This window comes from Danio rerio, chromosome 10 (genome assembly GCF_052040795.2).
Source record: "Danio rerio strain M-AB ecotype USA chromosome 10, GRCz13ab, whole genome shotgun sequence".
In the NCBI taxonomy this organism is placed as follows: domain Eukaryota; kingdom Metazoa; phylum Chordata; class Actinopteri; order Cypriniformes; family Danionidae; genus Danio; species Danio rerio.
The window spans coordinates 23,830,129-23,856,161 of record NC_141030.1 but is presented as its reverse complement, the minus strand read 5'-3'; the positions used below and the strand labels follow the sequence as shown (position 1 = coordinate 23,856,161).

Sequence of the window (26,033 nt, the reverse complement as noted above, 5' to 3'; positions counted from 1 at the left end):
CGATTTTGAAATTTAGAATTTAATCTTGATTCTCAAGCCCTCGGAATCAATTCCCAGCCTTACTTGTGTAAACATGTCCTCAAGACCCTCATGACTTCAGTGACAACTTAAACAACAAAACTAAAGTAAGCAGCAACCCCTTAACCTAGCCTAGTCCTTCCTTTTCTTCCATTGCCCTTTGTCTTTGTCCTACAGTATACCAAAGCTCTTCACTGAGACTCGGCCAGAGAAAGTGACATAAGGATGAGGAGAGAATAAAATGACAAAGGGTAGAGAGGAAAACCATAATCTTGGTCCTGTTCCCTGAAAACACTTCTGCTCAAGTCCTAAACCAGCTGAGAATCCCTCAGTCATGATGTCTAGTGCTGGATGCCACTCGGCGGATGGCCTTGTACTCCCACATCTCCTTATAGCTGGAACTGATCCTCCAGCTATGGGTGGCGAACAGAGAGCCTCCTGATCCATTCGAATTCCCAGAGTAACAGACTCCTCTCAATCCTTAAGCTCACTAGCAGCACTCACTGGAATATCCGCGGTTATGGCTCTCCACATCCCTACATCTTCTTGGTTTTCAACAATAAGAGTTTGTAAGAAAAGGTCTTTAAAGAGGCACATTTATGAACTTTTTAAATACTGACATGTAACTTTAATATACACAACTTAATGTAGAAGTCATGACCATTGCTTTCTATGGAGGGTCACATTGGTTTCCATCCAAAATATCTTAATTTTTGTTCCAACGATGAACGAAGGTCTTGAGGGTTTGGAACTACATGACAGTGAGTACTAATTAACAACAGAACTAAATTGGGGGTCGGGTGAACTATCCCTTTCATGACAAAATAAACAAACAAACTGGCTAACAAAACAGTGACATGTAGCAGGATTTGTCTTCTCTCCTCTTATTTTGCCATTTCTCTTTCTTTTATCCTACCCGAGCTCCCCCATGGGACATGAAAGCAGTGTGGTGTACAGGTGATGCTCATTACCACTCCTGGGGCTTGAAGCAATGAAACCCACTTACCACAGTCGCATTCGATGTCACTATTGCAGAAGCAGGTGGTGCGATATATAAGTATTACTGTACAAACAAATCTATGTTATGTGCAAGCAAGAAAACAAATGAAAAATAACGTCTATATCTATGATTGTAATAATAATCTATATGTTTGATCCCATTTTATTATCTTTTATTATGGTACTATTCAATAAAGTTATGCAATAGATGTTATAATATACTGCACATACAATGATACCATTTTAGTTATATTACAAAAATATTACGAATTTTAAAAGTAATTAAAAGATAAGACACACATAAAAAACTGAGCAAGCACAACAAATAAAAAATAAAACAACCTCTTGCCTCCCACCCCAGCTATGGGACTAAATCACACTGATAGTACTGTCAACACTGTATGATTAATCGGGCTGCAGTGTCAAGATATAGCAGAAGAGAAGAACACATATTTTCAATGTTATCCAATTTATTTACCAGCAAGAATCATTTTTTCTCCCCAGATTTATTTATTGTTGTTTTCCAAATGAGTTTCTGTTGATTAAGATTAAGATGATTTTCTTTGCCACATCAAATCTTTACACTTAAAAAAATGCTTTGTTTTTGTTCAAACTTCATATGTGAAACAAGCGGAAACAACACAATTCTTGAGTTCTATAGGGCCAACTTTATTGTTTTATATTCGGTCTAATTAAATTTGTAAAAACTATTAAGTTAACTTAACTTTAAAAAAATATTTGTGTGGAATCCAGTATTTCGTACAGTTTGGGACAGCAGTTGTTGTTGAGATTTCCTTAAGAGACAATAATCTTCTCAGAAATTCCAAATATTACAAGATGAGGGTCAGACTCAAATTTATTGCATAGAAGATCTGTTTTGAAGTACTGAATATTTCAGTCTAGAATGAGATTAATTTAAGAAAAGGCATCTTAATGTTGAGAGTTGAGATCCTAAAGTAGTTGTCTGGTGGTGCTTCAGTGGGCTGAAATGAACTATACGAACAGGCGAGGGAATGACTCAAGGCTGACTGCACACCAATTGATGAGATCAAGAGTGTCCCGGGTCAATTAGCACCTTGCTGCTCTATTTCGAAGTGAAAATTTACTCCAGTGAATGAGAACACAACTGCAACTGGAATATCAATGTATCAGACACAAGGTCTGCTTGACTCAGTGCACGCAGCTTTAATAGTGTTTGCATTGAGACTGGATCAGTTATTCTGAGCTTATAAAGGAACAGTGCAACCTGAAAAGTTGTGTTTTTTTATTTTCTTGTTGAAAACCTGTATGACTGACTTTCTGATGCTGAACACAACAGGAAAAGTTCAAATGGCTGATTTCTGTACAATGAAGATCCATGTGAGATGAAGTTTTTTATACTACTGTCATACCGGATGCTTGATTCTGATTGGTTGAGGAATATTCAAAGGCATAAGCACACAGCTAAAACATTTTCTTGACTAGGCATGGGACGATAACCATGTTCAAGGTGTTTAGGTGTGGAACCATAGTATAAGAAGAATAACTGATGTCTGTTAGTGAAGCCCATTATCAGTTATTACAAAATGTCTTGAGGACTTCAATAACATTAGCATGAGTTTGAAACAAATTGAGTTTTCATTATTGTGTAAATTACTCCCTTAAAATACAATGATTTATCTTTTTGCCTTTTGGATTCCCAAATGTAACCCTGGACCACAAACCAGTCTTATGTTATACTGGTACATTTTTAGCAATAGCCAAAAATACATTGTATAGGTCAAAACAATAGATTTTTCTTTCATGCCAAAAAGCATTACAATATTAAGGAAAGACCATATTCTATGAATATATTTTATACATATTCTACTGTAAATACATCAAAACCCAATTTTGATTAGTAATGAGCATTTCAAATTCTGTGAACCCTGAGAATCCAGGATTTCAAAAAATGGTATCTCAGCCAAATATTGTCATAGCCTAACAAACTTTCAGTTCAAGTTTATTTGTATAGCGCTTTCACATTAATTATTTTTTCAAAGCAGCTTTAGAAAAGGTGCACATTATTGCATTACAATCAAAATCAGAAAAGTTAATGTTATTAGTTAATACAGTATAAGTTACTAATAATGAATTGAATTCATTAACTAACAACTAATTACTTATAACTTTATCAGTTAAAGTTACTAAATATATTCATAGTTAACAGTTAACTATGTTATACAGGTATACAGGTATTGTCTATGTGTACATGTTCAATGAGGTGTATTGTGTATTAGGTGTACACTACCTGACAAAAGTTTTGTCGTCTATCCAAGTTTTAGGAACAACAAATCATAACTTCACTTTTAGTTGATCATTTGGTTTCAGAAGTGGCTTATATAAAAGGCAAAGGCCTCTAGATTACACTTATTTTACCAGAATAAAATATGATCATGCCTTGATTTTTAATTGATTATTTAGGACAGTAAGTTCTGAATTTGCTTAGAAAAAAGTCTTGTCACTTAACAGAAATAATGCACAGTATAGAGTATAAAGTCATGGTGCAATGGAAAAAGAATTAATGTTGTGCATAACTCCCATGAGCTTGAAAGACTGCATCCATACATCTCTGCAATGACTCAGATAACTCCCAGAGTTCATCAAGATTCTGTGGATTCATCTTCATAACCCCTCCTTCATCTTACCATAGACATGCTCAATACAGTTCATGTCTGGTGACTGGACTGGTCAATCCTGGAGCCTCTTGACCTTCTGTTCTTTCAGGAACTTAGATGTGGAGGCTGCAGTATGAGACAGTGCCTATCCTGCTGAAGAATTTGCTCTCTCCTGTAGTTTGTATTGTAATGGGCAGCACAAATGTCTTAATACCTCAGGCTGTTGATATTGCCATCAACTCTACACATGTTTTGCATGCCCCCATACTGAATGTAACCCCAAACCATGATTTTTTCCTCACCAAACTTGACTGATTTCTGTGAGGGTCCATGCGGGTTCCAATAGTTCTTCTGCAGTAGTTGTGATGATTGGGATGCAGTTCAACAGATGATTCATCTGAAAAATCTACCTTCTGACACTTTTCCAAATGATCAACTAGAAGTCAAGTTATTATTTATTACTTTTACAACTTGAATCATTGACAAGACTTAATAATAACAGGTAGAGTATGTGTTGTCCAAACCACACATCAATGGAATTTTAATTTGTTCAGCTTTCGGTTGATGTTTAAATCTCAGTTTCAAAAAGCCTGACATTTATGACTGGCTTTGTGTTCCAGGGTCACAAATGTCTTTGTCCTACAGGCATCTTAGCTACTACAAATGGTTTAAAGTGGTTTACAGTGGCTTTTGTGGAGATGTACTGTTTTGGGTCAGATAATCTCTCTGCTTGATAATGGATTGAAGTAGTCTGGGTGAGAATTATTCCTCTGGTGCCTTTTCACAGCTCATACGGCTGGACATTCGTCTGCTACACAACAATCAATACAGACCTTTATCCACCCACCCGAAATCATTCAGAGGCTACAGTGGGACATATCAGGCTTTGAGAAATGAAAGCAGAGCTCCATAATCTTGTTCCTGTAGCTCTGATGGGAATTGTTTGGGCTCTGACATCGCTTAGTTTGATAATCGATGGTGAGCTCAGTTTTTCTGTCAACACTGGGATGAAGCGGGCGGCTTGCGAAACCACATCTCTCATATATTATCTGACCTCTCTTATTTTCTTCCAGAGCCGAAAGCATGCAAACAAAGTTCGTCTGTATTACATGTTACACCCAGTGGATGGTGGATGTCCTGCAAAGAAGCTTCGAACGGACAATGTAAGTGGAAACAAGTATGCCTTTGTTTTATAAAGTAACACTTTCAGTCACAATTCATGGTGTTAACCATCCCTTCACTGACACTACTATCTTGTAAAACTAATAATTCGCTGTTTATTAATTGTTAGTAAGGTAGAAGTTGTGTTTTTTGGGGTAGGATTAAGGATGCAGAGTATGATCATTGTTTATATATATAATTACTAATGAACAGTTAATATCTTAATCCAACTAATATTGAGGGTCAACACGTTGAGATTGTTAACAGTTGTAAGTACTTATGGATTATTTTAGATGGCAGTTTCAATTTTTTTCGCAGACTATGTTTATAAGAAGGCAACACAGAGACTCTTTGTTTTAAGGAAATTTAATAGTTTTAATGTTAGTAAGGGTATTCTGAGGAAGGATTATAGTCTGCCTGAAAGAATTATCTCCTATAATATTTCTTGCTGGTACATAAATCTTGGAGCTAGAAGCAAGTATAAACTTGCAAATATTATTAACACAGCTAGTAAGATCAGATTGGATCCCCAGAAGTAGCTTGTGAAACTGTATATAAACCAGACCAGACGGAAAGCCTCACAGATAGATCAGGACTCCACACATCCTCTTTATTATGAATTTGAAAAGCTTCCTTCTGGTAGACGATACAGAGTACCCCACAGCAAAAACAAATATTTTTAAGAAATCTTTAATATCGTCTGCTAATAAATGACTATGAAGTAGTTTGTATGTTATTTTGTTGTTATATAGCCAAGGTTGTGTGTTGGTAATCTGTGGTGTAGGAAGTTCTGTGTTTGTGCTCTGTGTTTATGTTTTTGTATTTGTGATGTTTGGGAGGCCAAAAACGACATGTGTGGACAATAAAGATTTCTAATTCTAATTGTAATTGTAATTGTAATTCTAATTCGGTCCCACTTTATATTAAGTGGCCTTAACTAATATGTACTTACAAAGGAATGAATAGTTTGTTACAATGTACTTATTGTGTAAATACATGTATTTATTGTGTACTTGTGCTTGATTAAATACTTGTATAAGTATAGGAAATAATAATAATAATAATAATAATAATAATAATAATAATAATAATAATAATAATACATAAACAAATAAATAAACAACAACAACAACAACAACAACAACAATAATAATAATAATACATAAACAAATAAATAACAATAATAATAATAATTAATAAATTATAAATAATAATTATAAATAAATAAATAAATAAATAAATAAATAAATAAATAAATAAATAAACCATGATAATAATAATAATAAAAGTTATAAAATATTCCCAGAGATGGGTTGCGGCTGGAAGGGCATCTGCTGCGTAAAAACGTGCTGGATAAGTTGGTGGTTCATTCCGCTGTGGCGACCCCGGATTGGTGAAGGGAATAAGCCAACAAGAAAATGAATGAATGAATGAATTATAAGATAAAATAACACTGGAACTTAAATGAACATTGACTGGTCAACAGTTGACTATGTTGCGTATGTCTTTTTACGAATATGTCTTTTAATGCCGCAATCATAGATCATTTGTTGTGTTGATTTGAAGCCTCTTTCCTTCTTAAAAATTGAAGCTGGCAGTTTCATTACTCTGTTGAGGAAGCCAGATGTAGCCACCCCAGGAAAACGGTTTTATGTCTACCACATATTGATTGACATGGATGACCTGCTTGTCTGAGCTTATTACTTCTGTTCAGGCCCTCATCACCCACGTTTCAGGCCATCGGTGGGATGTAGTGAAGTGGATCTTAAGAAAGAGACGATGTGTTTTGTAGCAGCTTTCAAATGACAAATCACTTCATGTCATGTGTTTCTTGTAAATATCTGTCAACTGGACGCAAGTTAAGGTCTGGAAGTTTTATGATTGTAGTGTACACTTTAAAATTGACATTTTTGGCACATATTTAGTATGTTTTTGTGAAAGGGAATCTTAAAATTCATCATAAAAAAGGAACAAATCTGTGACAAGCTTCCATTAAAGAGCATTTTAGGCTTTTTTTGTGGGCTGTTTTTAATGTAACTGTAAACATTGTTCATATTTTATAAACTATTTATTTAACATTAAATAAATGCAATCTAAAATTGTATATGTAATGCCTTATATAAATAAAGAATATATATAAGGATATTTGAGTAAAATTACAAGAGTTTGAGTATAATATAATATGTATTTAGTGTTTTAATGTAAAGTGATGTAATCTCTTTAATGTAATTAATTTTATTTACAATATAGATTGTAATTTAATACATTTTGATAATTTAAACAAAATAAAGTCAGATTGAAACGTTGATATAATTTCATAAAGATTAAATGAGAATCACAAAACTATTCATTATATTATATTATATTATATTATATTATATTATATTATATTATATTATATTATATTATATTATATTATATTATATTATATTATTTCTTGCATCCAGTTTAAATGCATTTTTACATAAATAATTATTGATCTATTATTATATAAAAATGAAATCTCAATGAAAGTATTTAAGTGATATATTATTATAAATGTTTAATATCATGGAACACTTGAAGCATAATATAATATATGTAAAAAAATCTAAACAGCATTTAAGTCAGTCAAATTTAATAAATGACTGAATATTCTCACATCACTGTCTGACATTAGGAAGCAAAGCCTTGTCGGTTCACCAAGTAGGACATTTTCCTGGATTAACATCTATGTTGATCCTGGAACAACATTCCAATCAGCCAATCATAATTAAGGGATATGTTTACAGTTTATGTTAAATTAAGGCTTACAGTTCTACATGATTGTTATTTAACTATTTCCCCTCTGATTTTGGGAATACTTGACAGTTTTAATTGGGTTTGGCTAGGGAATAGGTATGGATTACGTTTTCCAACAAAAATGATGTTCCAGGATCAATATAGATGTTAATCCAGGATCGCATTGCACTTGGCAAGATCATACTGTGCACTTGGACTGTTCATAAACTTAAACCTTATTTTAAAGAAGCAGTCAAGAAATGCAATTAAAAATATTTTAGTCCAAAAATTGAATATTCCAGGCACTTTGAGGGAATGCTGTAAGCTGTTCCGCAGGGAAGTAGAGGTGTTGTAGGTTGCAGATGGCACTACAATGTTTTTTTTTTTTTTTCAGATTAATACCATCACTGTTTGCAGCTGCTTCCCCCTAGTTCTTCCGCATTTCTATGTATTTTGATAGATCCTGTGCCACTGTGTGTGTTTGTCTAAAGCCCTATTCTCAAACATTTTTAATATAAGGGTTGACCTTTTTGCAATATAAACAGCTTTCAAACTTTATTACAACAAATACTTTAATTCAGACAAAAAAAAAAAACCCTATTAAACTAACCTGACACAGACACGCATATAAAGCTTGTAAAGGATTTTAGTACTCAGTTTCTAGTTTATTTCACTCTAACTTGCACTGTAAACTTGTGTCAGTTTAAGACTCCAGGTTGGTAAAATCCTGGCTAAATTAAAAAATTCCTCTGTAATGAAGAGAGACGCTTCTCTCCTGTGTTGATGTGATGATTGTTTGCACCCAAGGTCAATGTCTACACACATTCATGGTTTGGCTGGTGAGGTCTGTCCCTCGGGAGAGTAAATAAAGACGTTATGGTGTGTCAGGAGAGGAATAACAAGAAGCAGGAGTGGACACAGATCGATCTACCACAGTATTTCTCATGTGAAGGAAAGACAAACAGATGGTTTTTAGAACAATTAAAGGGGATATATTGTTTCCTTTTTTCATAACAGGTCAAATAAAACTGGCATCCCCAGAATGTGTCTGTGAAAACATGACATTTTTCAATCTGTCAAAAAAATGATGTTTGATTTTTGTTCAGAGTACCTATTTAAAATAGGCTGAAACACCACAATTCTTGAGGTTATTTGGGGACAGCTTAACTGTTTTATGTTCAATCTACTTAAATTTGTATATTTTAATAAACGAGTGTGTGGAACCCAGCATTTTTTATAGCAAACGAGAGGTAAAAAATCCTGGGATTTCCACAGAATTGATTTGAGTTGGCACAACATGAAGGAATTAAGTTAGCTTATTAGTTTTTAAAAATTTAAGCGAATGGAACATACTGTAAAACAAATAAGTTGTTCTCCAAAAAATAAGTATAAACGAACAGCAAGCATAATTTTTTCAGTGAAGTTATGTGGTTTTCCTTTTGGTTGGTAGACACACCAGGGACCTGACTATAGCACTTAAACACAGAAGACGCCAGGGCCCGTATTCACAAAATATTTTATTTCATGACTAAGAGTTCTCCTAAAAAGCAGTAAACGTACTGTGGCATGTTTTCTTTCCGAAGCAGATTGCCAGCAGCAGCCATTTTATGATAGTTTGTAGTTGGATCGTATGGACTTTGGAGTCCTCTTTACAACTTAAAATGTTTCATTGATTAGGAGCTAGATTTTGAACTAAAACACTGTCAAATACTTTGACAATAATAATACACTACCTGACAAAAGTCTTGTCATCAATCCCAGTTGTAAGAGCAACAAATAATAACTTGACTTCTAGTTGATCATTTGGTAAAGTGGCAGAAGGTAGATTTTTCTGATGAATCATCTGTTGAACTGCATCCCATTCATCATCACAACTACTGCAGAACACCTATTGAAACTCGCATGGACACAAGATTCTCACAGAAATCAGTCAAGTTTGGTGAAGGACAAAGATGGTTTGAGGTTGCATTCAGTAGGGGAGCGTGGAAGAGATCTGTAGAGTGGATGGCAACATCAACAGCCTGAGGTATCAAGACATTTGTGCTGCCCATTTCATGATAAAACACAGGAGAGGGGAAATTCTTCAGCAGGATAGGCATCTTCTTATACTTCAGCCTCAAAGTTTGTGAAAACAAAGAAGGTCAAGGTGCTCCAGGATTGGCCAGCCCAGTCACCAGACATGAACATTGAGCATGTCTGGGGTAAGATGAAGGAGGAGACATTGAAGATGAATCTTGAAGAACTCCAACCGTCGTAACCTCCAAGGAGTCATACGCAATATTAATTCTTTTCCTACTGCACCATGACTTTATATTCTACACTGTACGTTATTTATGTTAAGTGACAAGACATTTGTCTAAGCAAAGTCAGAGCTTACTGTCCCAATTAAATACTTTATTCTTGTAAAAAAAAAAAACATAATCTAGAGGCCTTTGACTTTCATAACAGTCACTTCTGATACCAAATGATCAGCCAGAAGTCAAATTATTATTTGTTGTTCCTAAAACTTGGATAGACAGCAAGACTTCTGTCAGGTAGTGTAGTTAGTTAGCTATAGGACTGACACATCTGTTTTTTTTTTAAAGATTTTCCTCTAAATCAGCCTTAAGAAGCAGAGTTTCATGATAATCTCATTGAAAACTCACAAAGTCAACCAAGGTCTTGTATTTCTTTGCTATGCTACATTTAGCATGGAAAAAAAAGATTTCTTGCTAAAAATGGCAGATCATAGATTGTTTTAGGATGGTAAATTGTTTCAGATTTTTTTTTCACTACGAACTGTTGTAGAGCAAAGTTGGAATCTTGACAGAGTAAAAATGACAATTATTTCTTAAAAAGACTAAAAAGACCAAATAGTTAACCTGCTATTACATGTAGTTCTGCATGTTTATTGCATGGCATTGACTTTGCAGTGGCACTTAGGATATTGACCATTGATTTATTCATCAATCTGAAGAGCTGATGTACATGTAAATGGTGAATGAAGCAAAAGCTCAGCGCTAATGCTGAAGAGTAGCTAACTAAACCTATCACAACATTAGCAGTTTCCAGTAACAAGATACATCTCTCAACAAACAGCAGTAACACAATGCCAGTAATTAAATGCTATTATCTAAATCATGTTTTCCTCCTGTTCATTCAAGTGAGACGGTCCATTGGGATGTAATTAAAATAAATACATAACATAATAAAGTCAATGTGAAGCAAATAGATTTTTTTTGTTTTGCTGTACTATATTTCAACAAGTATATTTGTGTAAGTATATGCACAATTTTAAACACAAGTTTTGAGAATATATAAGTTATCTATGTAGTGTAAGCATATAATTTATTTATCCATATGTACTGTACATGCACATGATTAAAGATATACTATGTACTGTTTTTAAATCAATTTCATATGCTTTCAGCTCATTTCTAAAATAGATAAAATGTATATACAATAAAATTATAAGGTGGGTTTCTTTTTTTTTTTTTTACAAACATAAAATTAAAAATTTATTAAAATATTAATGATTAAAAATCATTTGATGTGATTAAAAAAAGGAGTTAATAAAAGGATCACATTGCTGCCCCAAAATACAAATGCAAATATTTATAAACAACGAAACACAGTACAAGTCTCTAAAACAGGGTATTTGTTACCCTGATGAAGGCAAGTGTTGCCGAAACACGTAGGTGCTGTTTTATAGAATAGCCAAGTTAATAAAAGCTTTTTGAATTTTTTAACTTACTTTTCGACTTAAACTTATGATTTCATTGTTTATCTTTATAAATCCCTTACCCAAAGAGCACAGACACATTACCCATGAAGCCCTTTTGGTTTGATTTTGGATTAAATTATTTATACTTTCTTCCTACTATTTGAACCAACTAGATATTTTTTTTAATAATTTAAAATATATAAAATTTATCATAAAGTACTCATTTAATTATGTATGGGTAAAAGTAAGTGGTTACATTTTATTAGTTACAGTAAATGACAATGGAACATTATTATAGATAGGCTGAGGAGCTCTGTCACCCTGGAGGATGTGTCTGGGGATAGGGAAATCTGGAGTTCTCTCCTAACACAGCTGCCCCCGAGACCCGGACCCTTATAGGGTAAGGAGCTCTGTCACCCTGGAGAAGCCCTGTCACCCTGGAGGAGCTCGTAGTAGAGCCGCTGCTCCACCACATCAAGAGAAATCAGCTGAGGTGGCTTGGGCATCTGTTTTGGATACCTTCTGGACACCTACCTAGGGAGGTGTTCTAGGCATGTCCCACCGGGAGCCGGTCTTGGGTAAGACTAAGGACATGCTGAAGGGACTATGTCTCTTGGCTGGCCTAGGAACGCCTCAGGATCCCCTCAGATGAGCTGGAGGAAGTGTATGTGGTTTTTTCTAAGAAGGACCCATGACCTGGCCCCGGAAAAGCAGATGAAAATGAATGAATGAATGAATGCTTTATATGTATATAAAATCACTTTTGTAAATATAATTTGATTTAAAAATAAAACAAAAGCTTTTCGTTGAGTGTTATTACCTTTTAGTGTAGCCAACTACATGATCAAAGATTATTTTAGTTGCACTTCAAACAACAATTAGCTTTTAGCTTGGCAAGCTAAAGTTTAGAAGTAACTTCTCTAACAAGTTCAGTCAATATGAGAAACTCGGCGCGGTTGCATCAGCGGCAGAGAGCAGAATATAAACGCTCCACTGTTTTTAGAAGTTTGTAATTTACTTCTGAACAGCGCGACCCACATCTGCCAGTTTGACAGCCAAATTTCATATCTTCCTCTTAACACATGTGCTTCATAAATCATCCTGTTCTCCTGCATTATGAGCTGAAGATGATAAATGGTAGCGGTTAGAGGATATCAGAGTATGTGTCTGTCTCTGTGTGTCGCTCCAGGGCAGTGCGGATGGAGACGTGGACAAGAACAAGTGCTGCACGCTCTGCAATATGTCTTTCACTTCAGCGGTGGTGGCCCAGTCACATTACCAGGGCAAGATCCATGCCAAGAGACTCAGGCTCCTGCTGGGGGAACCGGCTGCCATCATGTCTAAAGGTAACATCACATCCACACTGCTTATATGAAGGCAGGACTGGCAGATGCTAATGCAAATGATAATTTTTCCAATCCAGTTATGAATTTACTGTAGTACATATGAAGCATATGTGAGTATAGTAGTAATGCTATGATTATACACAGAGTAGATTATAATTACAGTAATGGATAGACAGTTTAAATAAAGGAGTAATGGTGTATAATTACAGTGACTGTTATATACACGTAGTAATGGTGTAAAACTACAGTGACTGTTATATATACACGCAGTAATGGTGTATAATTACAGTGACTGCTATAGATATACACAAATGAGTATTGGAGTATAATGTTTGTTAATGCACAAAGGAACAATGAGTACAAATACAGTAAAGGTTTTGGATATACATAAAGGTGTAATGGTGTATAATTATAGTAATTGATATGGAGATAAGCAAAAGAGTAATGCATTATATTTTAAGTAATTGTTATGAATACATATGGAGTAATGTAGTATAATTACAGTAATTGTTATGAATAATCATGGAGTAATGTAGTAAAATTACAGGAATTATTATAAATATTTATGGTGTAATGTAGTATAATTACAGTAATTGTTATGAATAATCATGGAGTAATGTAGTAAAATTACAGTAATTGTTATGAATAATTATGGAGTAACATAGTAAAATTACAATAATTGTTATGAATATTCATGGAGTAATGTAGTATAATTACAGTAATTGTTATGAATATTCATAGAGCAATGGAATATAATTACAGTAATAGTTATGAATATATATATATATATATATATATATATATATATATATATATATATATATATATATATATATATATATATATATATATATATATATATATATATATATATATATGAAGTAATGCAGTATAATCACAGTGAATGTATATGGAGTAATGAAGTGTAATTACAGTAATTGTTATGAATAATCATGAAGTAATGTAGTATAATAACAGTAACGTATGAATGTAAGAGTAATATTCATATATGGAGTAATATTACAGTAATTGATATGAATATTTATGGAGTAATGGAGTATATTTACAGTAATTGTTAGCAATATATTCATGCAATTAAGTAGTATAATTACAGTAATTGTTATGAATGCATGGAGTAATGAGTATAATTGCAGTAATTGTTATGAATATTTGTAGATTAATGAGTAAAATTACAGTTATTTTTATGAACAGTCATGGGCTAGTGAGTATAATTATAGTAATTGTTATGATTATACATGGAGTAATAAAATTACAGTAATTGTTATGAATAATCATGGAGTAATGTAGTATAATTAAAGTTACAGTTATTAAACTATAGCATTTGTATTTTTCCTCTTTTATTAATTTTATTGAAGACAATTTGTCATATATGGTTGTGAAATAGTGAATATAGATATATCTGTTAGTGATTTGGCATATAGAATATCATGACAAATATTAAAGTCAAACCATGTGAATTATTTTGTGCAATTTTTTTTTTTTCTGAATGAATGCCAGACTGTTCCTGGATCAGAAAATATACTTTAGCGCGTTTTAAACGCATGCAGTGTCCTAGGCAAGCAGCCTTCAGAAAAATGACCTGTTCAACAATGAATGGACTCTGAATATAATATAATGAGGCAATTTATTCTTGAGAATGCCTTCATTATTATTAATGCTCAAGTTATGAGCTATTATTGATGTCTGATGAGATATTATATGATATATGACTACTGCTCATAAAGTTAGGGGCTTTTAAAAAAAATCATGGGTACTTAACATGCCACACAATGCATAAAATCTTCTAAGAAGACAAACACAGAAACAAAAGAATACACAAACAACTGCATAGAAACCCACAGTAAACCACTGGACTTAGTATTCAGATCACAGGAAAAACCATGCATATTCTCACTAGGGTGAATTGTTTTTAAGGATTGTATTATGGAACTTGTTTTGTATTCAACAGAAAAATATATATACTCATAAAGGTTTATGACCACTAAAGGATGAGTAAATACTGACCAAATATTAATTTTCGGGTGAACCATCCCTTTAAAAGCATTTCAGGTGGGGAACATAATTCATGTCTACTTTCATAAGATGATACATATCAATATGATTGTTACATTAGCATTAGAAAATCCTATTACAGTTAGAGCTACAGTAAATCTAAGGTAAAAGTTGGTAGTTTGTTGAATGTCAAGCCATTTAACAGTTATTTTTTAGAGACTTTTTAGGTTTCCTTTAGAGAACTCATTATTTAGTTCTTGAAACATAAATAGCTGATAATTTTTTTCTATGTTTGGCATCATATTATTGTGCACAAAAATTAAATAAACACATTTCATAGAGAAATGAACCAGATAAGATGATAATTAGCACACAGACCAATGGTAGTGTGAAGCTTTAATTCTCTCATTCCTAAAGCAATCTCCAATCCAACCTAAGTTTGGTCTAATTTTGTTCAAAATGATGCCACGTCTGCTTATGTCTTGAAGTAAAGTGTAGATTGTTTTCATGATGCATCGTCATCAGCCACATTGAAAAGCAAAACATAAATAATGCCACTGAAGGGAAAAAACAAACATATCTTGTTGCTGTGAAAAATCTTTTTTTGGGCTGCACTAATTGGTTGGCCAGAAAAAAAACAAAAAACATTGAGTACTATTGACTGCAAAAATTATTACAAATCAACCAGAAGAGTGAAAAAAAAAGAACAAAAGGTGTTTGTGGTTGATGTCTGAAGAACAAACATGGTTGTTGTGTGTGGTTGGCCAAACTATACCTGGATTTCCATGGCTAGAATCCTGAAAACATTGATGCTTGTTCTCATTTTTACTCAAGTGAGTGAAATATTAGGCTACTATCTGTATTATTACTGCTCATATGCATCTTTTATCAGCCGTTTAATTCAGTTAGTCAAAATATTGTAAATTTTTCTGCTAACTAAGTCTTTCTCTATATGATTTACCAGCTTCCACACATTTTTTCCATGTTTAGACAGTGTAAAAGCAGAACACCAGTTTACCAGTATGACCATGCATACAGGTAACTGACCGAATCTTGACCTAAGTGTAAATACTTTAATAAGGCAGGGTCTTTAACAACAACAACAACCACAAAATGATTAGCTTCTTTGAGGTATATCTGTGCTATATTCTGTATACCATATACATACTGCATACTGTTTTTATTCAGTCAAATGTGCATGCATTTGGAACATTAGAGGTCTGTGTTCGCAATACTTCCACTCGTGGCTTGTTTTATGGTAAGAGCAGGGTCTTTAGCAGGAACAACACATCACTTAGCATGCATAATTACGCATGGCCAAGACACCAGAGGGTGCGAAATGACCCAAAAAAAGCAAAAAAAAGCAAAATACCATCATAAAAACAGAGAAATTAGGAGTGTATGACCTCATATTAGGTTTGTAAAGCTACAAGTCATTTCTTTAATATTTTTCTTATGATGGTTCACAGTCTTTTAACACCCTGATAGCAACAGTAATTAAGCAGTCAATCAATTATATGCATCGTCTGGGGAATGCTGAGGCTATAAAATGTTCCAGTCCAGTAGTTTTTGTCATCCTACTGTATGTATCGGTATACCTCCACAATGTCTGTACACAAAGGCTGTAGTTATGCTAGTGGGTTTTTGTTTTAAAATGGTATTTTAGAATGAAAATGCACCTTGTCCCAACTGGTGTTTTAAAATGTGTTCAATAAAATGATCTCTATCCACACTGCACAGCCTAAAACACATGATATGTGACTATGCACACACATTGGAAATGCACATTTTACTGGCATCAACACTTGCAGTCTAATGGCTGCATAACGGTCATATGATCAGGGCTTGACGAATCAGGGAATGATAGAAGTAATTCCAGCATTATGGATGTGACATTTACAGTTAAAACTATATTTTCCACAACAACTAACCACAGAGTTATAAAAAATATACATAAACATGTGTTATGGATGTGACCAAAAAAGTCTGCAAAAAAAAAAAAGTTTACAACATACTTTGTAGAAATTCTGGAAATTAAACTGCACAACCCCAAAGAAAAAATGCTTATCAAAAGCAGAGAGTTGATTCACTATAAAATAAAAACCATTGATTTCATTATTGATGTGACTTCTCTTTGCTATGGATGTGACAGATGTAAAATTGCCACTTGTGCAACTTTGATAAATCAAATATAATTGCTTGAAAACATTGAAAGAGACATTTTTTAAACATTTTTACAGTACTGTAAAATAAAAAAATTTATTTTTTTGGTGAAAACTTTTTTCATGGCAAGGTTGACATTTGCATATAGAAATGCCATACGCAATACTTTGCATTCCATTCCAAATACACTGAAATTGATCATTTCTAAACAAACACAGGATTTTTTGCATTAACAAAATGGTCAGATTTCACAGGTCGAAGATGCTGGAGTTGTGTGGATGCCAGGTGTAACCGCAACAATGTATGTGACTTAAAATGAAAATGCATTAGTGTAAATGTCATTATAGTGGGACAGACACAGTGGCATCTTACTCTTCGTGTTTTTAAGCTGATTTATTGGTTTTGATATGGATTTTGAGTCTGATAACAAAACCAAAAAGAAAACAAATATAGACAACTTGTTCGATTTCAAAACCATATTTGGTATAATATTTGGAAAGTGATCTTAATAGTATTTGAAATGAATCAATTGGCTAAAATAATACATAATTTATCTGCAAATTTCTACAGTGGGGGAAAAAGTGGGTGTGGGGGGTATTCTAAAAGAGCTGTTGACTTGGAATTGAACCAGATTTTGGTAAAACCTAAATATAAAACAATACAAATATAAATAAAGTTATCATCACCTTAGAATTATAAGGTTCTATCAGACATTTTTTCTCAAAATTTAGTTATTCACATATTCTTACACATACTGTTTGCTATGGAATGCGCAAACTTTAAAGCTCAAAATCTTAAAATCATTTAGAATGCAGATAGAACCTTATAATTCCAAGGTGACGTTATGTGTATTAACAATAAAATGATGGAGAAAGTACTGAAACGTATTTAATACTTTATATATTTGATATATGGATTGAGATATGAATTTTTGGTGATGGCAGCTTAAAGACGCATCAAGAGAATGAAGTCACATGAATTGCTCCGGTTTGAGTTTTTTCATTATAACAGAGTGTAAAAGTCCTGATGTTCTGTGGGTCTCGTCTAACAAATCATGATATTTATGTTGTATTTTCTATTGGATTTAAGTCAGGTGATTGGCTGGGCCATTCTACAGCTTGTTTTTTTTAAAGCATTTGAGAGTTTTCTTGGCTGTGTTTTGGATCATTGTCTCGCTGAAATATCCACCTTGGTCTCATCTTTATCAACATGACAATGTGGATATTGGACTGAAGCAGCAGATATTAATTTACAATGAGGAAGGGCAGAGAGTTGCTGAAGAACTACTGCATTTTGGCCTTTCACTGCCCTTCTACACCTCCCTTTCTTACATTTACATTTACATTTAGTCATTTAGCAGACGCTTTTATCCAAAGCGATGAGTTTAGTTGGTCATCAATCGTTACTCCAAGGCTTTTCACCATTTTGGATGCAGTAATGGTTGCCCCATCCATCTGGATTGAAAAGTTATGGTGTAGAGTCGGGTTGGCAGAAACTACAAGCATTTCCGTTTTTGCGAGGTTCAGCTGAAGATGATGATCTTTCATCCAGTGTGAAATATCCAACAGGCAGGCTGAGATACGAGCTGGAACCGAGGGATCATCAGGATGAAAAGAGAGGTATAGCTGGGTATCATCAGCATAGCAGTGGTAGGAGAATCCATGTCTCTGGATGACTGGTCCTAGAGATGATGTGTAGATGGAGAAGAGAAGTGGCCCAAGAACAGAGCCTTGAGGTACCCCAGTGGTTCTTTATGTGTTTAACACTTTTTCCCTGTGTCATTTCATTTTTTCCCTGTGTCATTTCATTTTATTACACATAACTTCATTTGTAAACTAATTAATAACGTTTATAAAAAAAGTCTAGTCATTGTTTATGAATTTAATAAAGTCAACAGCACCGTTAGAAATAGGTTTTCTGAGATAAATGGTAATGTGTTCAATATATTTATTCCTCCTGCTGTATATTAAAACACTGAACCATTGATCAACCCATGCTAACATTAGCTTGACAAATGGACGAATCATATGTAATACTGCACACATCATCTAAGTTTATCTGCAAAGAAAGAAAAGTTTTTGCTTGTTTTGTGCTGTATACCCAACCAATTAGGACGTTTAGCAGCTCTCATCGATGAGCTGTATGATTTAATATGCCTTTGTGTCCGCAGCACAAATGGTGCGGGACGTGTTACATGCTGACTTTTTAAAGTGCTTTTTCGAATAACAAGCATCACTAAGCAACACCATTAACAACTATTAGTAACCCTAATAGGGTTCAAGAAACTATTCTTTTGTTGTTTGTTCAGCAGAGTAGCAGCTCAGCATTATTTATTTACAATTGGCACCGTCATCCAGGTCTTACACTGACAATAACAGCAATACGGTGTAAAAGATCAACAATAGACGAAATGGTCTGATGCACAGAAATACAAGTGAGGATCATTTTATTAAATTACCCTTGAGGGCCATTGTCATTAACAAGTAATTGGACAAAATGCTCCACTGCAGATTTACACAATTACTGTACAGCCTGTTTGAAAAAGAAGCATTTCTACTTTTGGTCTCGGGCTTGGCCATTGTAGTGTTCCACATTACACTCTGATTATATTATACACTCTGTGTTATAATGAAAACAACCCCACAATTCAAACTATTGAATGAATTCAGTGAAACAGAAGGAAAAAACGTGGGAAAGACTGCTTTTTATATCTGGTTATTTTGATAGCTTCTATAAATACTTGTGTAGATCTGCCAGTGTCAGCTATCTAGACATCATCTGTTCAAAAACAACTCTCCATTTGTATGGCAAGCCGTTTAAACATTCATTCATTAATTCTCCTTCTCGGCTTATAGTCCCTTATTTATCAGGGGTTACCACAGCGGGTAGAACAGCCAACTATTCCAGCATATGTTTTACGCAGCGGATGCCCTTCCAGCCACAACCCAACACTGGGAAACACCCATACACTCTCACATTCACACACATACACTATGGCTAATTTTGTTTAACTAATTCACTTATACGTTATGTCTCTGGACTGTGGGTGAAACCAGAGCACCCGAAGGAAACACACATAAACATGAGAAGAACATGCAAACTCCACACATAAATGTCAACTGGCCTAGCTGGGACTCGAATCAGTGACTTTCTTGCTGTGAGGTGCCAGTGTTAACCACAGAGCTACTGTTTGTTACAATAAGTACTTATCCATTGGCTTCAAGTGCTTATTCTTTTTAGAGTACCTTTTTGAAATAATAAAACGTATTAATTAAATGCTTATTAATACTTAAAGATAATAGTACATATTATTAGACAGTAATTGATTTTAGATATTTATTTATTAGACACTAATACTTATTTTAATAGCGACTTCCTATAGGACTGGGTACTGAGAATTGGTTCCTGTTCAGCACATGTTTTGTTTTCAAAAAGAAACTGGAACCATCTGAAATTGTTAGCTTTTGTTTCTAAAAGCAGATCTGATTAAACACATGAGTAGAGCTCTGGGAACAGACAGTAGTTACCTCATGGATGTTTATCAAATAACTAGATAATTGTACTTCTTGTCAAACAATAAACAATGAAGTGAATGAAAATGTCGATTAACATTACATTTTAGATGTCCAAAATTATGTGGAACCCTCACAATACTCTAGCAAGAAAAGGCACAATGCCATCAGAGATAACAGAATGGCTGTAACATTCTTCTTTCACAGTGGAGTTCTCATGGTTCATGTACAGTGCTCAGCTTGTATGAGTACTTTAAGCTGATGAGTGTATGAGTACTGGCTTTAATAGGAAGCCATATTATATTTGTGTATATAGATTAGAATAGTCAGTACTGAAGCCAAATCTGGAGCTAATCTAACAAAATAACTTACAATAACTACTAGTACACACAAATATATATGTTATAGAAAAATATTAAATACAACTTTAAAATAAAAAAAGGGGGGGGGGGGATGAAATGTGAAATTCTTTTTAAATTTTGTAGGTTGTCATTTTGTCAATATTTTTCTTGAATTTAATTGTATTTTCTTGCTATTTCTAAATATGCTTGGTGACTAAAATATTATTTTAATATATATATCTGTTTAATAAATCTGTTTTGTTTAAATGCATGAAAATACATTGCCTATATTCACTGAGAAATGGATACAAATATTCATTTTCAAAATGGGGTGTACTCAGTTATGCTGAGCACTGTAGGTGTTTGAGCATATATGCAGTTGCATTTCTGTTTATGCATCTCAGTGCTTTATTTTATAATTGTAGAAATTTTGCATAGCTCACTTTTCTCACGTTGTTGTACTTGTGATGCAGAGCTCTTGGGTTTGAGATTGGCAAAACACGCTTCCACTAAAAATTTAATAAAAGCAATGTAAAGTCAAACTAAATTAGCTCTTTTGGTTGCTTTTGACTTGGTTAGGTTCAGGGAAGGGTTTAGGTCAGTCTGTTACAAACCCCTGATGTTAGTCTAGGGAAAAGTGGGGTTTGACATTTATATGTAAATAAAATTAATTTATACAAATAGTGAATAAGAGCAAAAGACAACCAAAGTAGATACCAAAAATATTTGACTTTATTCACAATACCCAAAGGTGAAAAAACTATGAATTAATTAAAATAAAGAAAAAGTAAATATACTATACTATACTAATATATATAACACTGAGACAAATACAAAGACGGGGAGAAAACAGGTGAGCTGGCAGAAGGAACACAGGCGGCACTAAAGAAATAAAAAGAACAAAACCTTAGCTAAATCTAACTTTTCTGAAGCATCTAATTAACTAACTAAGTGAAAACAAAATAATTAACACGCAAATAGTCTTCAGAGTCCTAACTATCTACTATCTATCCATCTATCAAAAAAGTACAAGGGGTGGCGCTCGTCTCTAAAGCCTAATGTAATATAAAGAAGAATAGTCCTAAGTGTTGCAAAATGCATGTCACAAAACCTTCTTACCTGTGCGCTTCATCCAAGCCTCGTAAACAACTTAAACTGGGAAATGGAATGATATATGAATAACAGACGGATAACGTGCACATAGAAACGGGCAACAGTTTAATGCACTGGGTGATCTTTATAAAGAGACTTCTTGGATGTGTACAAAATAGACGTGTTTCTAAAATGTATAAATGTACAAAGTGTGTCCCAACTCTGTTCCTGAAGGCACACCAACAGTAAACATTTTCACCCTGTCCCTAAACAAACACACCTGAATCAACTCATCAGAACATTAGAAGAGACTCTGAAACCTGAAGTTAATGGGTCAGATAAGGGAGACATCCAAAATATGGTTTGTTGGTATGCCTCCAGGAACAGGGTGAGGAAACGGTAACATTTTAGATTTGCAAAACATTAATAATAATAATGATAAAATTAAAAAAATAATAGAGTTCACACCTCAAGTAGATTATTTTATGTTTTGCAAAAATTGTAACTTACTACACCGTGAAAAATTCTGTGTTCCACACAATCAAATTGTGTTGGAACAACATGAAGGAATTAAGTTTACTTATCAGTTTTTACAAATTTAAGTGGATTGAACAAACAAAACATTACGTTGTGCCCCCAAAATCACAATAATTGTGTTGTTTCAGCACAATTTAAATCTTAATCTTAAATTTTGTAGTCTAAACAAACAGCAAATTTCATTTTTTTAAGAAGTCTACTTCTGTTATTCTAATGTAAAAACGTGAGAACAAAATAAGAATCTAAAATAAAGTCATTTCTGGCATGAAAATAAATACTAGTACAGTTTATACATTATATGTTAAAAATGCTTGCCATACCATGTCCAGCATTACTATTTATACATGTCATAGCGTGGAATAGCTGTCACATAACTACGATTGAGTATAAATCCATTCTCTTCGGCTTTGTAATAAAAATTCACTTTGAGAAAACACAAGCTTAAACCCAGCAAGCAGAAGACAAACGACCTCCTGTCTGTTGATGAAACATATTCATCATATTAGTGTCATGAGCTTCAGAAAGTGTCTTATTAAGCTGCAGCCATAGGGGACATCCTGTGTTCCTAATTTGCGCCCTTTACCCATGAAATACTTCAATCTGACACGAGCCTGCGTGCTCCGTACCTTGACAGGCAAGATGCAGACCGAAAGCAAAATATGCCAGCTGAATCATGCAAGCATGTCTCTGAGTTTATAATATGTGTTATTAATGCTGCCCGCTGTTGTGGACTAGATGTTGGTACCTAAAGTGAGAAATGGACATGACATTTAAACTTGGGCTGCTGGTTAAATTTGTTGGTACGTTAGACTTGATTTAATGCCCAAATATGTACTTTTTCTTAGTTTTTTCTTTTTTATAAATATTTTTTTGGGATTTGGGATTTTCGCCTTTAAAGAATAGGACAGAGACTATGGACAGGAAAGCAAAGAGAGGGGAAGGATCGACATCAAACTTGGGTCGCCATGAGCGTGACTTTTCTTTTTTTCTTTTAATTTATTCTTTTGTAGTTGTTTGTTCCCTCAAAAATCACTGAATGCTGCATTTTTAGTGTTTAAAGCTTTTAGTTGTTATTAAAGTTACTAATTAATTTATTAATAATTTGTTTGCATTTAGGTTTATAATTTATTTGTACTGCATAATTTTTCTCTGAACAAAACCTAAATAGGATTTTTGCTTCTGCAGAAAATAATAGATGTGTAATGATAATCTTCACAAGTTAACATAAATCAAAATCATTTTGAATCACAAATACAAAAGATAAAAAATTACGAAATTATGTTAAAAAACTGCAGTTGAAGTCAGAATTATTAGAATTATCATTTTTAAATATATCCCAGATGATGTTTAACAGAGCAAGGACATTTTCATAGTATGTCTGATAATATTTTTTTCTTATGAAGAAAGTCTTATTTGTTTTATTTTGGCTAGAATTAAAGCAGTTTTAATAAACATTCTAAAGTCAAAACTAGCTTTTCAATTTTTTGATAGTCTACAGAACAAACCATCATTATACAATAACTTGCCGAATTACCCTAACCTGTCTAGTTAACCTAATTAACCTAGTTAAGTCTTTAAATGTCACTTTAAGCTGTATATAAGTGTCTTGAATAATATCTAGAAAAAATATATTTACTGTCATCTTGGCAAAGATAAAATAAATTATAATAATTATATAATTATAAGTTATTAGAGATGAGTTATTAAAACTATTATGTTTAGAAATGTGTTGAAAAAAATCTTTTCTCTGTTAAACAGAAATTAGGGGAAAAAATAAACAGGGGGGCTAAAATTCAGGGAGTTTTATAATTCTGACTTCTACTGTACATGTGACATTAGGGTTTCTTTTGACACTTCATGTGACTTAGAAAGCTTTTGATGTTTGTGGTTGTATTATATGTCACAGAATTGAATTCAATTTAATCATTCATCTTTTTTTCTATTACTAAGACTCTATATTCTGTTTTAGTTTAATCTGTCAAAATAAACAATTAAAATAAAAAATATATTTAAATTTGTTTTTTGAGAAAGAATGTTAAAATCTTGTTAAAGTCTTCATGTATCAGAAGTGGTGACTGTTTTTTTCTTGTATTGTAACAGTTCCTATAGAAACAGAATATTAAATGAGCAAACAGTGGGTGTGGCTTGTTAGTAGTAAGTAGATAGTAAAGTAGGCATTTCTTTCAGAAAGATAGGGAAATGGGTTTTGGGACAGTTACTACAAGCTGACAGACGCCTCCTCCTCAACATTTCTGATCGCTGTCATATCGCTGTCAAGGGGCGTGGCTAAATATGTTATCCACAACCAATACCTTCTTTATCTTAATGATATGCACAGATTAATTATTCAACACAAAACTAGCAGTGTGAGCAAACAAAATCAATGTGGTTAGTTTTGATTTCATGTGTATTCTAAATTTGTTTATGACCTGTTGCAGAAGTGACAGTCGAACCAGATCACATGATGGATGAAGATTGGAAGGATGGAAGTCCTTCTACAAATGGCAAACTCTCTCAGCGCTACTGCCAGATGTGTAAAGCCTGGTTCAACAACCCCGGCATGGCCAGGCAGCACTACAATGGCAAGAAGCACAAAAAAAATGGAGCTCAAGCAAACCTCCTCGCACAGCTGGGTAAAACTCTGGAGGACGGAGAAGAGATGAACGGTATGATCTGAGAGGAACGTGCAAAACAGAAAAAGCATTTCTTTATCTTTTGGCTCATGATGTTACAATCACATACAGCACACGTGTCACACTCAGTTTCTAGAAGGCCACAGCTCTGCACAGTTCCAATCATAATTAAACACGTCTGATCAAACTAATTGAGACCTATAGGCTTTTGTGTTTGATTAGAACACAAAATGATAGGTTTAAACAATGTGGTGGCAGTTCTTTACTAAAGTAACTAAAATAAAAATAGATTCAGAGCTCCAAAAATAACTAAACAATATCAAAAAGTAAAAAAATAAATAAAAAAGGGTTTTTATGTCTGCTGTATCTTCAGCTATGCAATTGCTTTGTGTTATGAAACGTGTATGTTAAGTTACTTCAGAAAGGTTAAGATAGAGCCATTAATTACTTTTCAGACAAAATAATTAGAAAAGCAGAAAACAATTACAAAACAATTAAAATTTATTTTAATGATGTAATTAATTGTATTTAAATTACTTTGTCTCCTTATAAATCTCAATGCATTGCCAACAGAAATGAAACTTTGTTATTTTCATTTCATTAACATGTAAACAAAAAATAAGAAAAGTGAAAAAATATATATATTTTAAGAATTGAAACCATACCTTATATGGACTACATTATTAATTTTACATTATGAGCAATCAAGACAAATGTAAGCTTTTTTTTAGTACAAAAAAATCGCTTGTATATATTATTATATCTTGTATATATATATTAAATTCTAATAAATCTGAATAGTAAATTAACACTCACCGACCACTTTATTAGGTACACCTGTCCAACTGTTTGTTAACACAAATTTATAACCAGCCAATCACATGGCAGCAACTCAATAAATTTAGGCATGTACACATGGTCAAGACGATCTGCTGCAGTTCTAACTGAGCATCAGAATGAGAAAGAAAGATGATTTAAGTGATTTTGAACGTTGCATTGTTGTTGGTGCCAGACGGGCTGGTCTGCAAAATTTCACGCACAGTATTGAGTATTTCACACACAACCATCTCTAGTGTTTACAGAGAATGGTCTGAAAAAGAGAAAATATCCAGTGAGCGG

At 33.5% G+C, this 26,033-nt stretch overlaps 1 protein-coding gene across 3 annotated transcripts in view; it reads left to right on the top strand.

The window, feature by feature from the left end:
• zmat4b (zinc finger, matrin-type 4b) overlaps positions 1 to 26,033 on the top strand; it is a 63,125-nt gene that overhangs the window by 18,912 nt on the left and 18,180 nt on the right. For 2 of the 3 annotated variants that reach the window (XM_087270496.1, XM_087270495.1), the window contains exons 3-5: positions 4,727 to 4,816; positions 12,467 to 12,623; positions 24,720 to 24,947. In XM_087270496.1, the coding sequence (XP_087126622.1) occupies positions 4,727 to 4,816; positions 12,467 to 12,623; positions 24,720 to 24,947 (475 nt within the window). Of the gene's footprint in view, positions 1 to 4,726; positions 4,817 to 12,466; positions 12,624 to 24,719; positions 25,119 to 26,033 lie in introns of all 3 variants that reach the window. The other variant, XR_015501040.1, reaches the window with a different exon arrangement.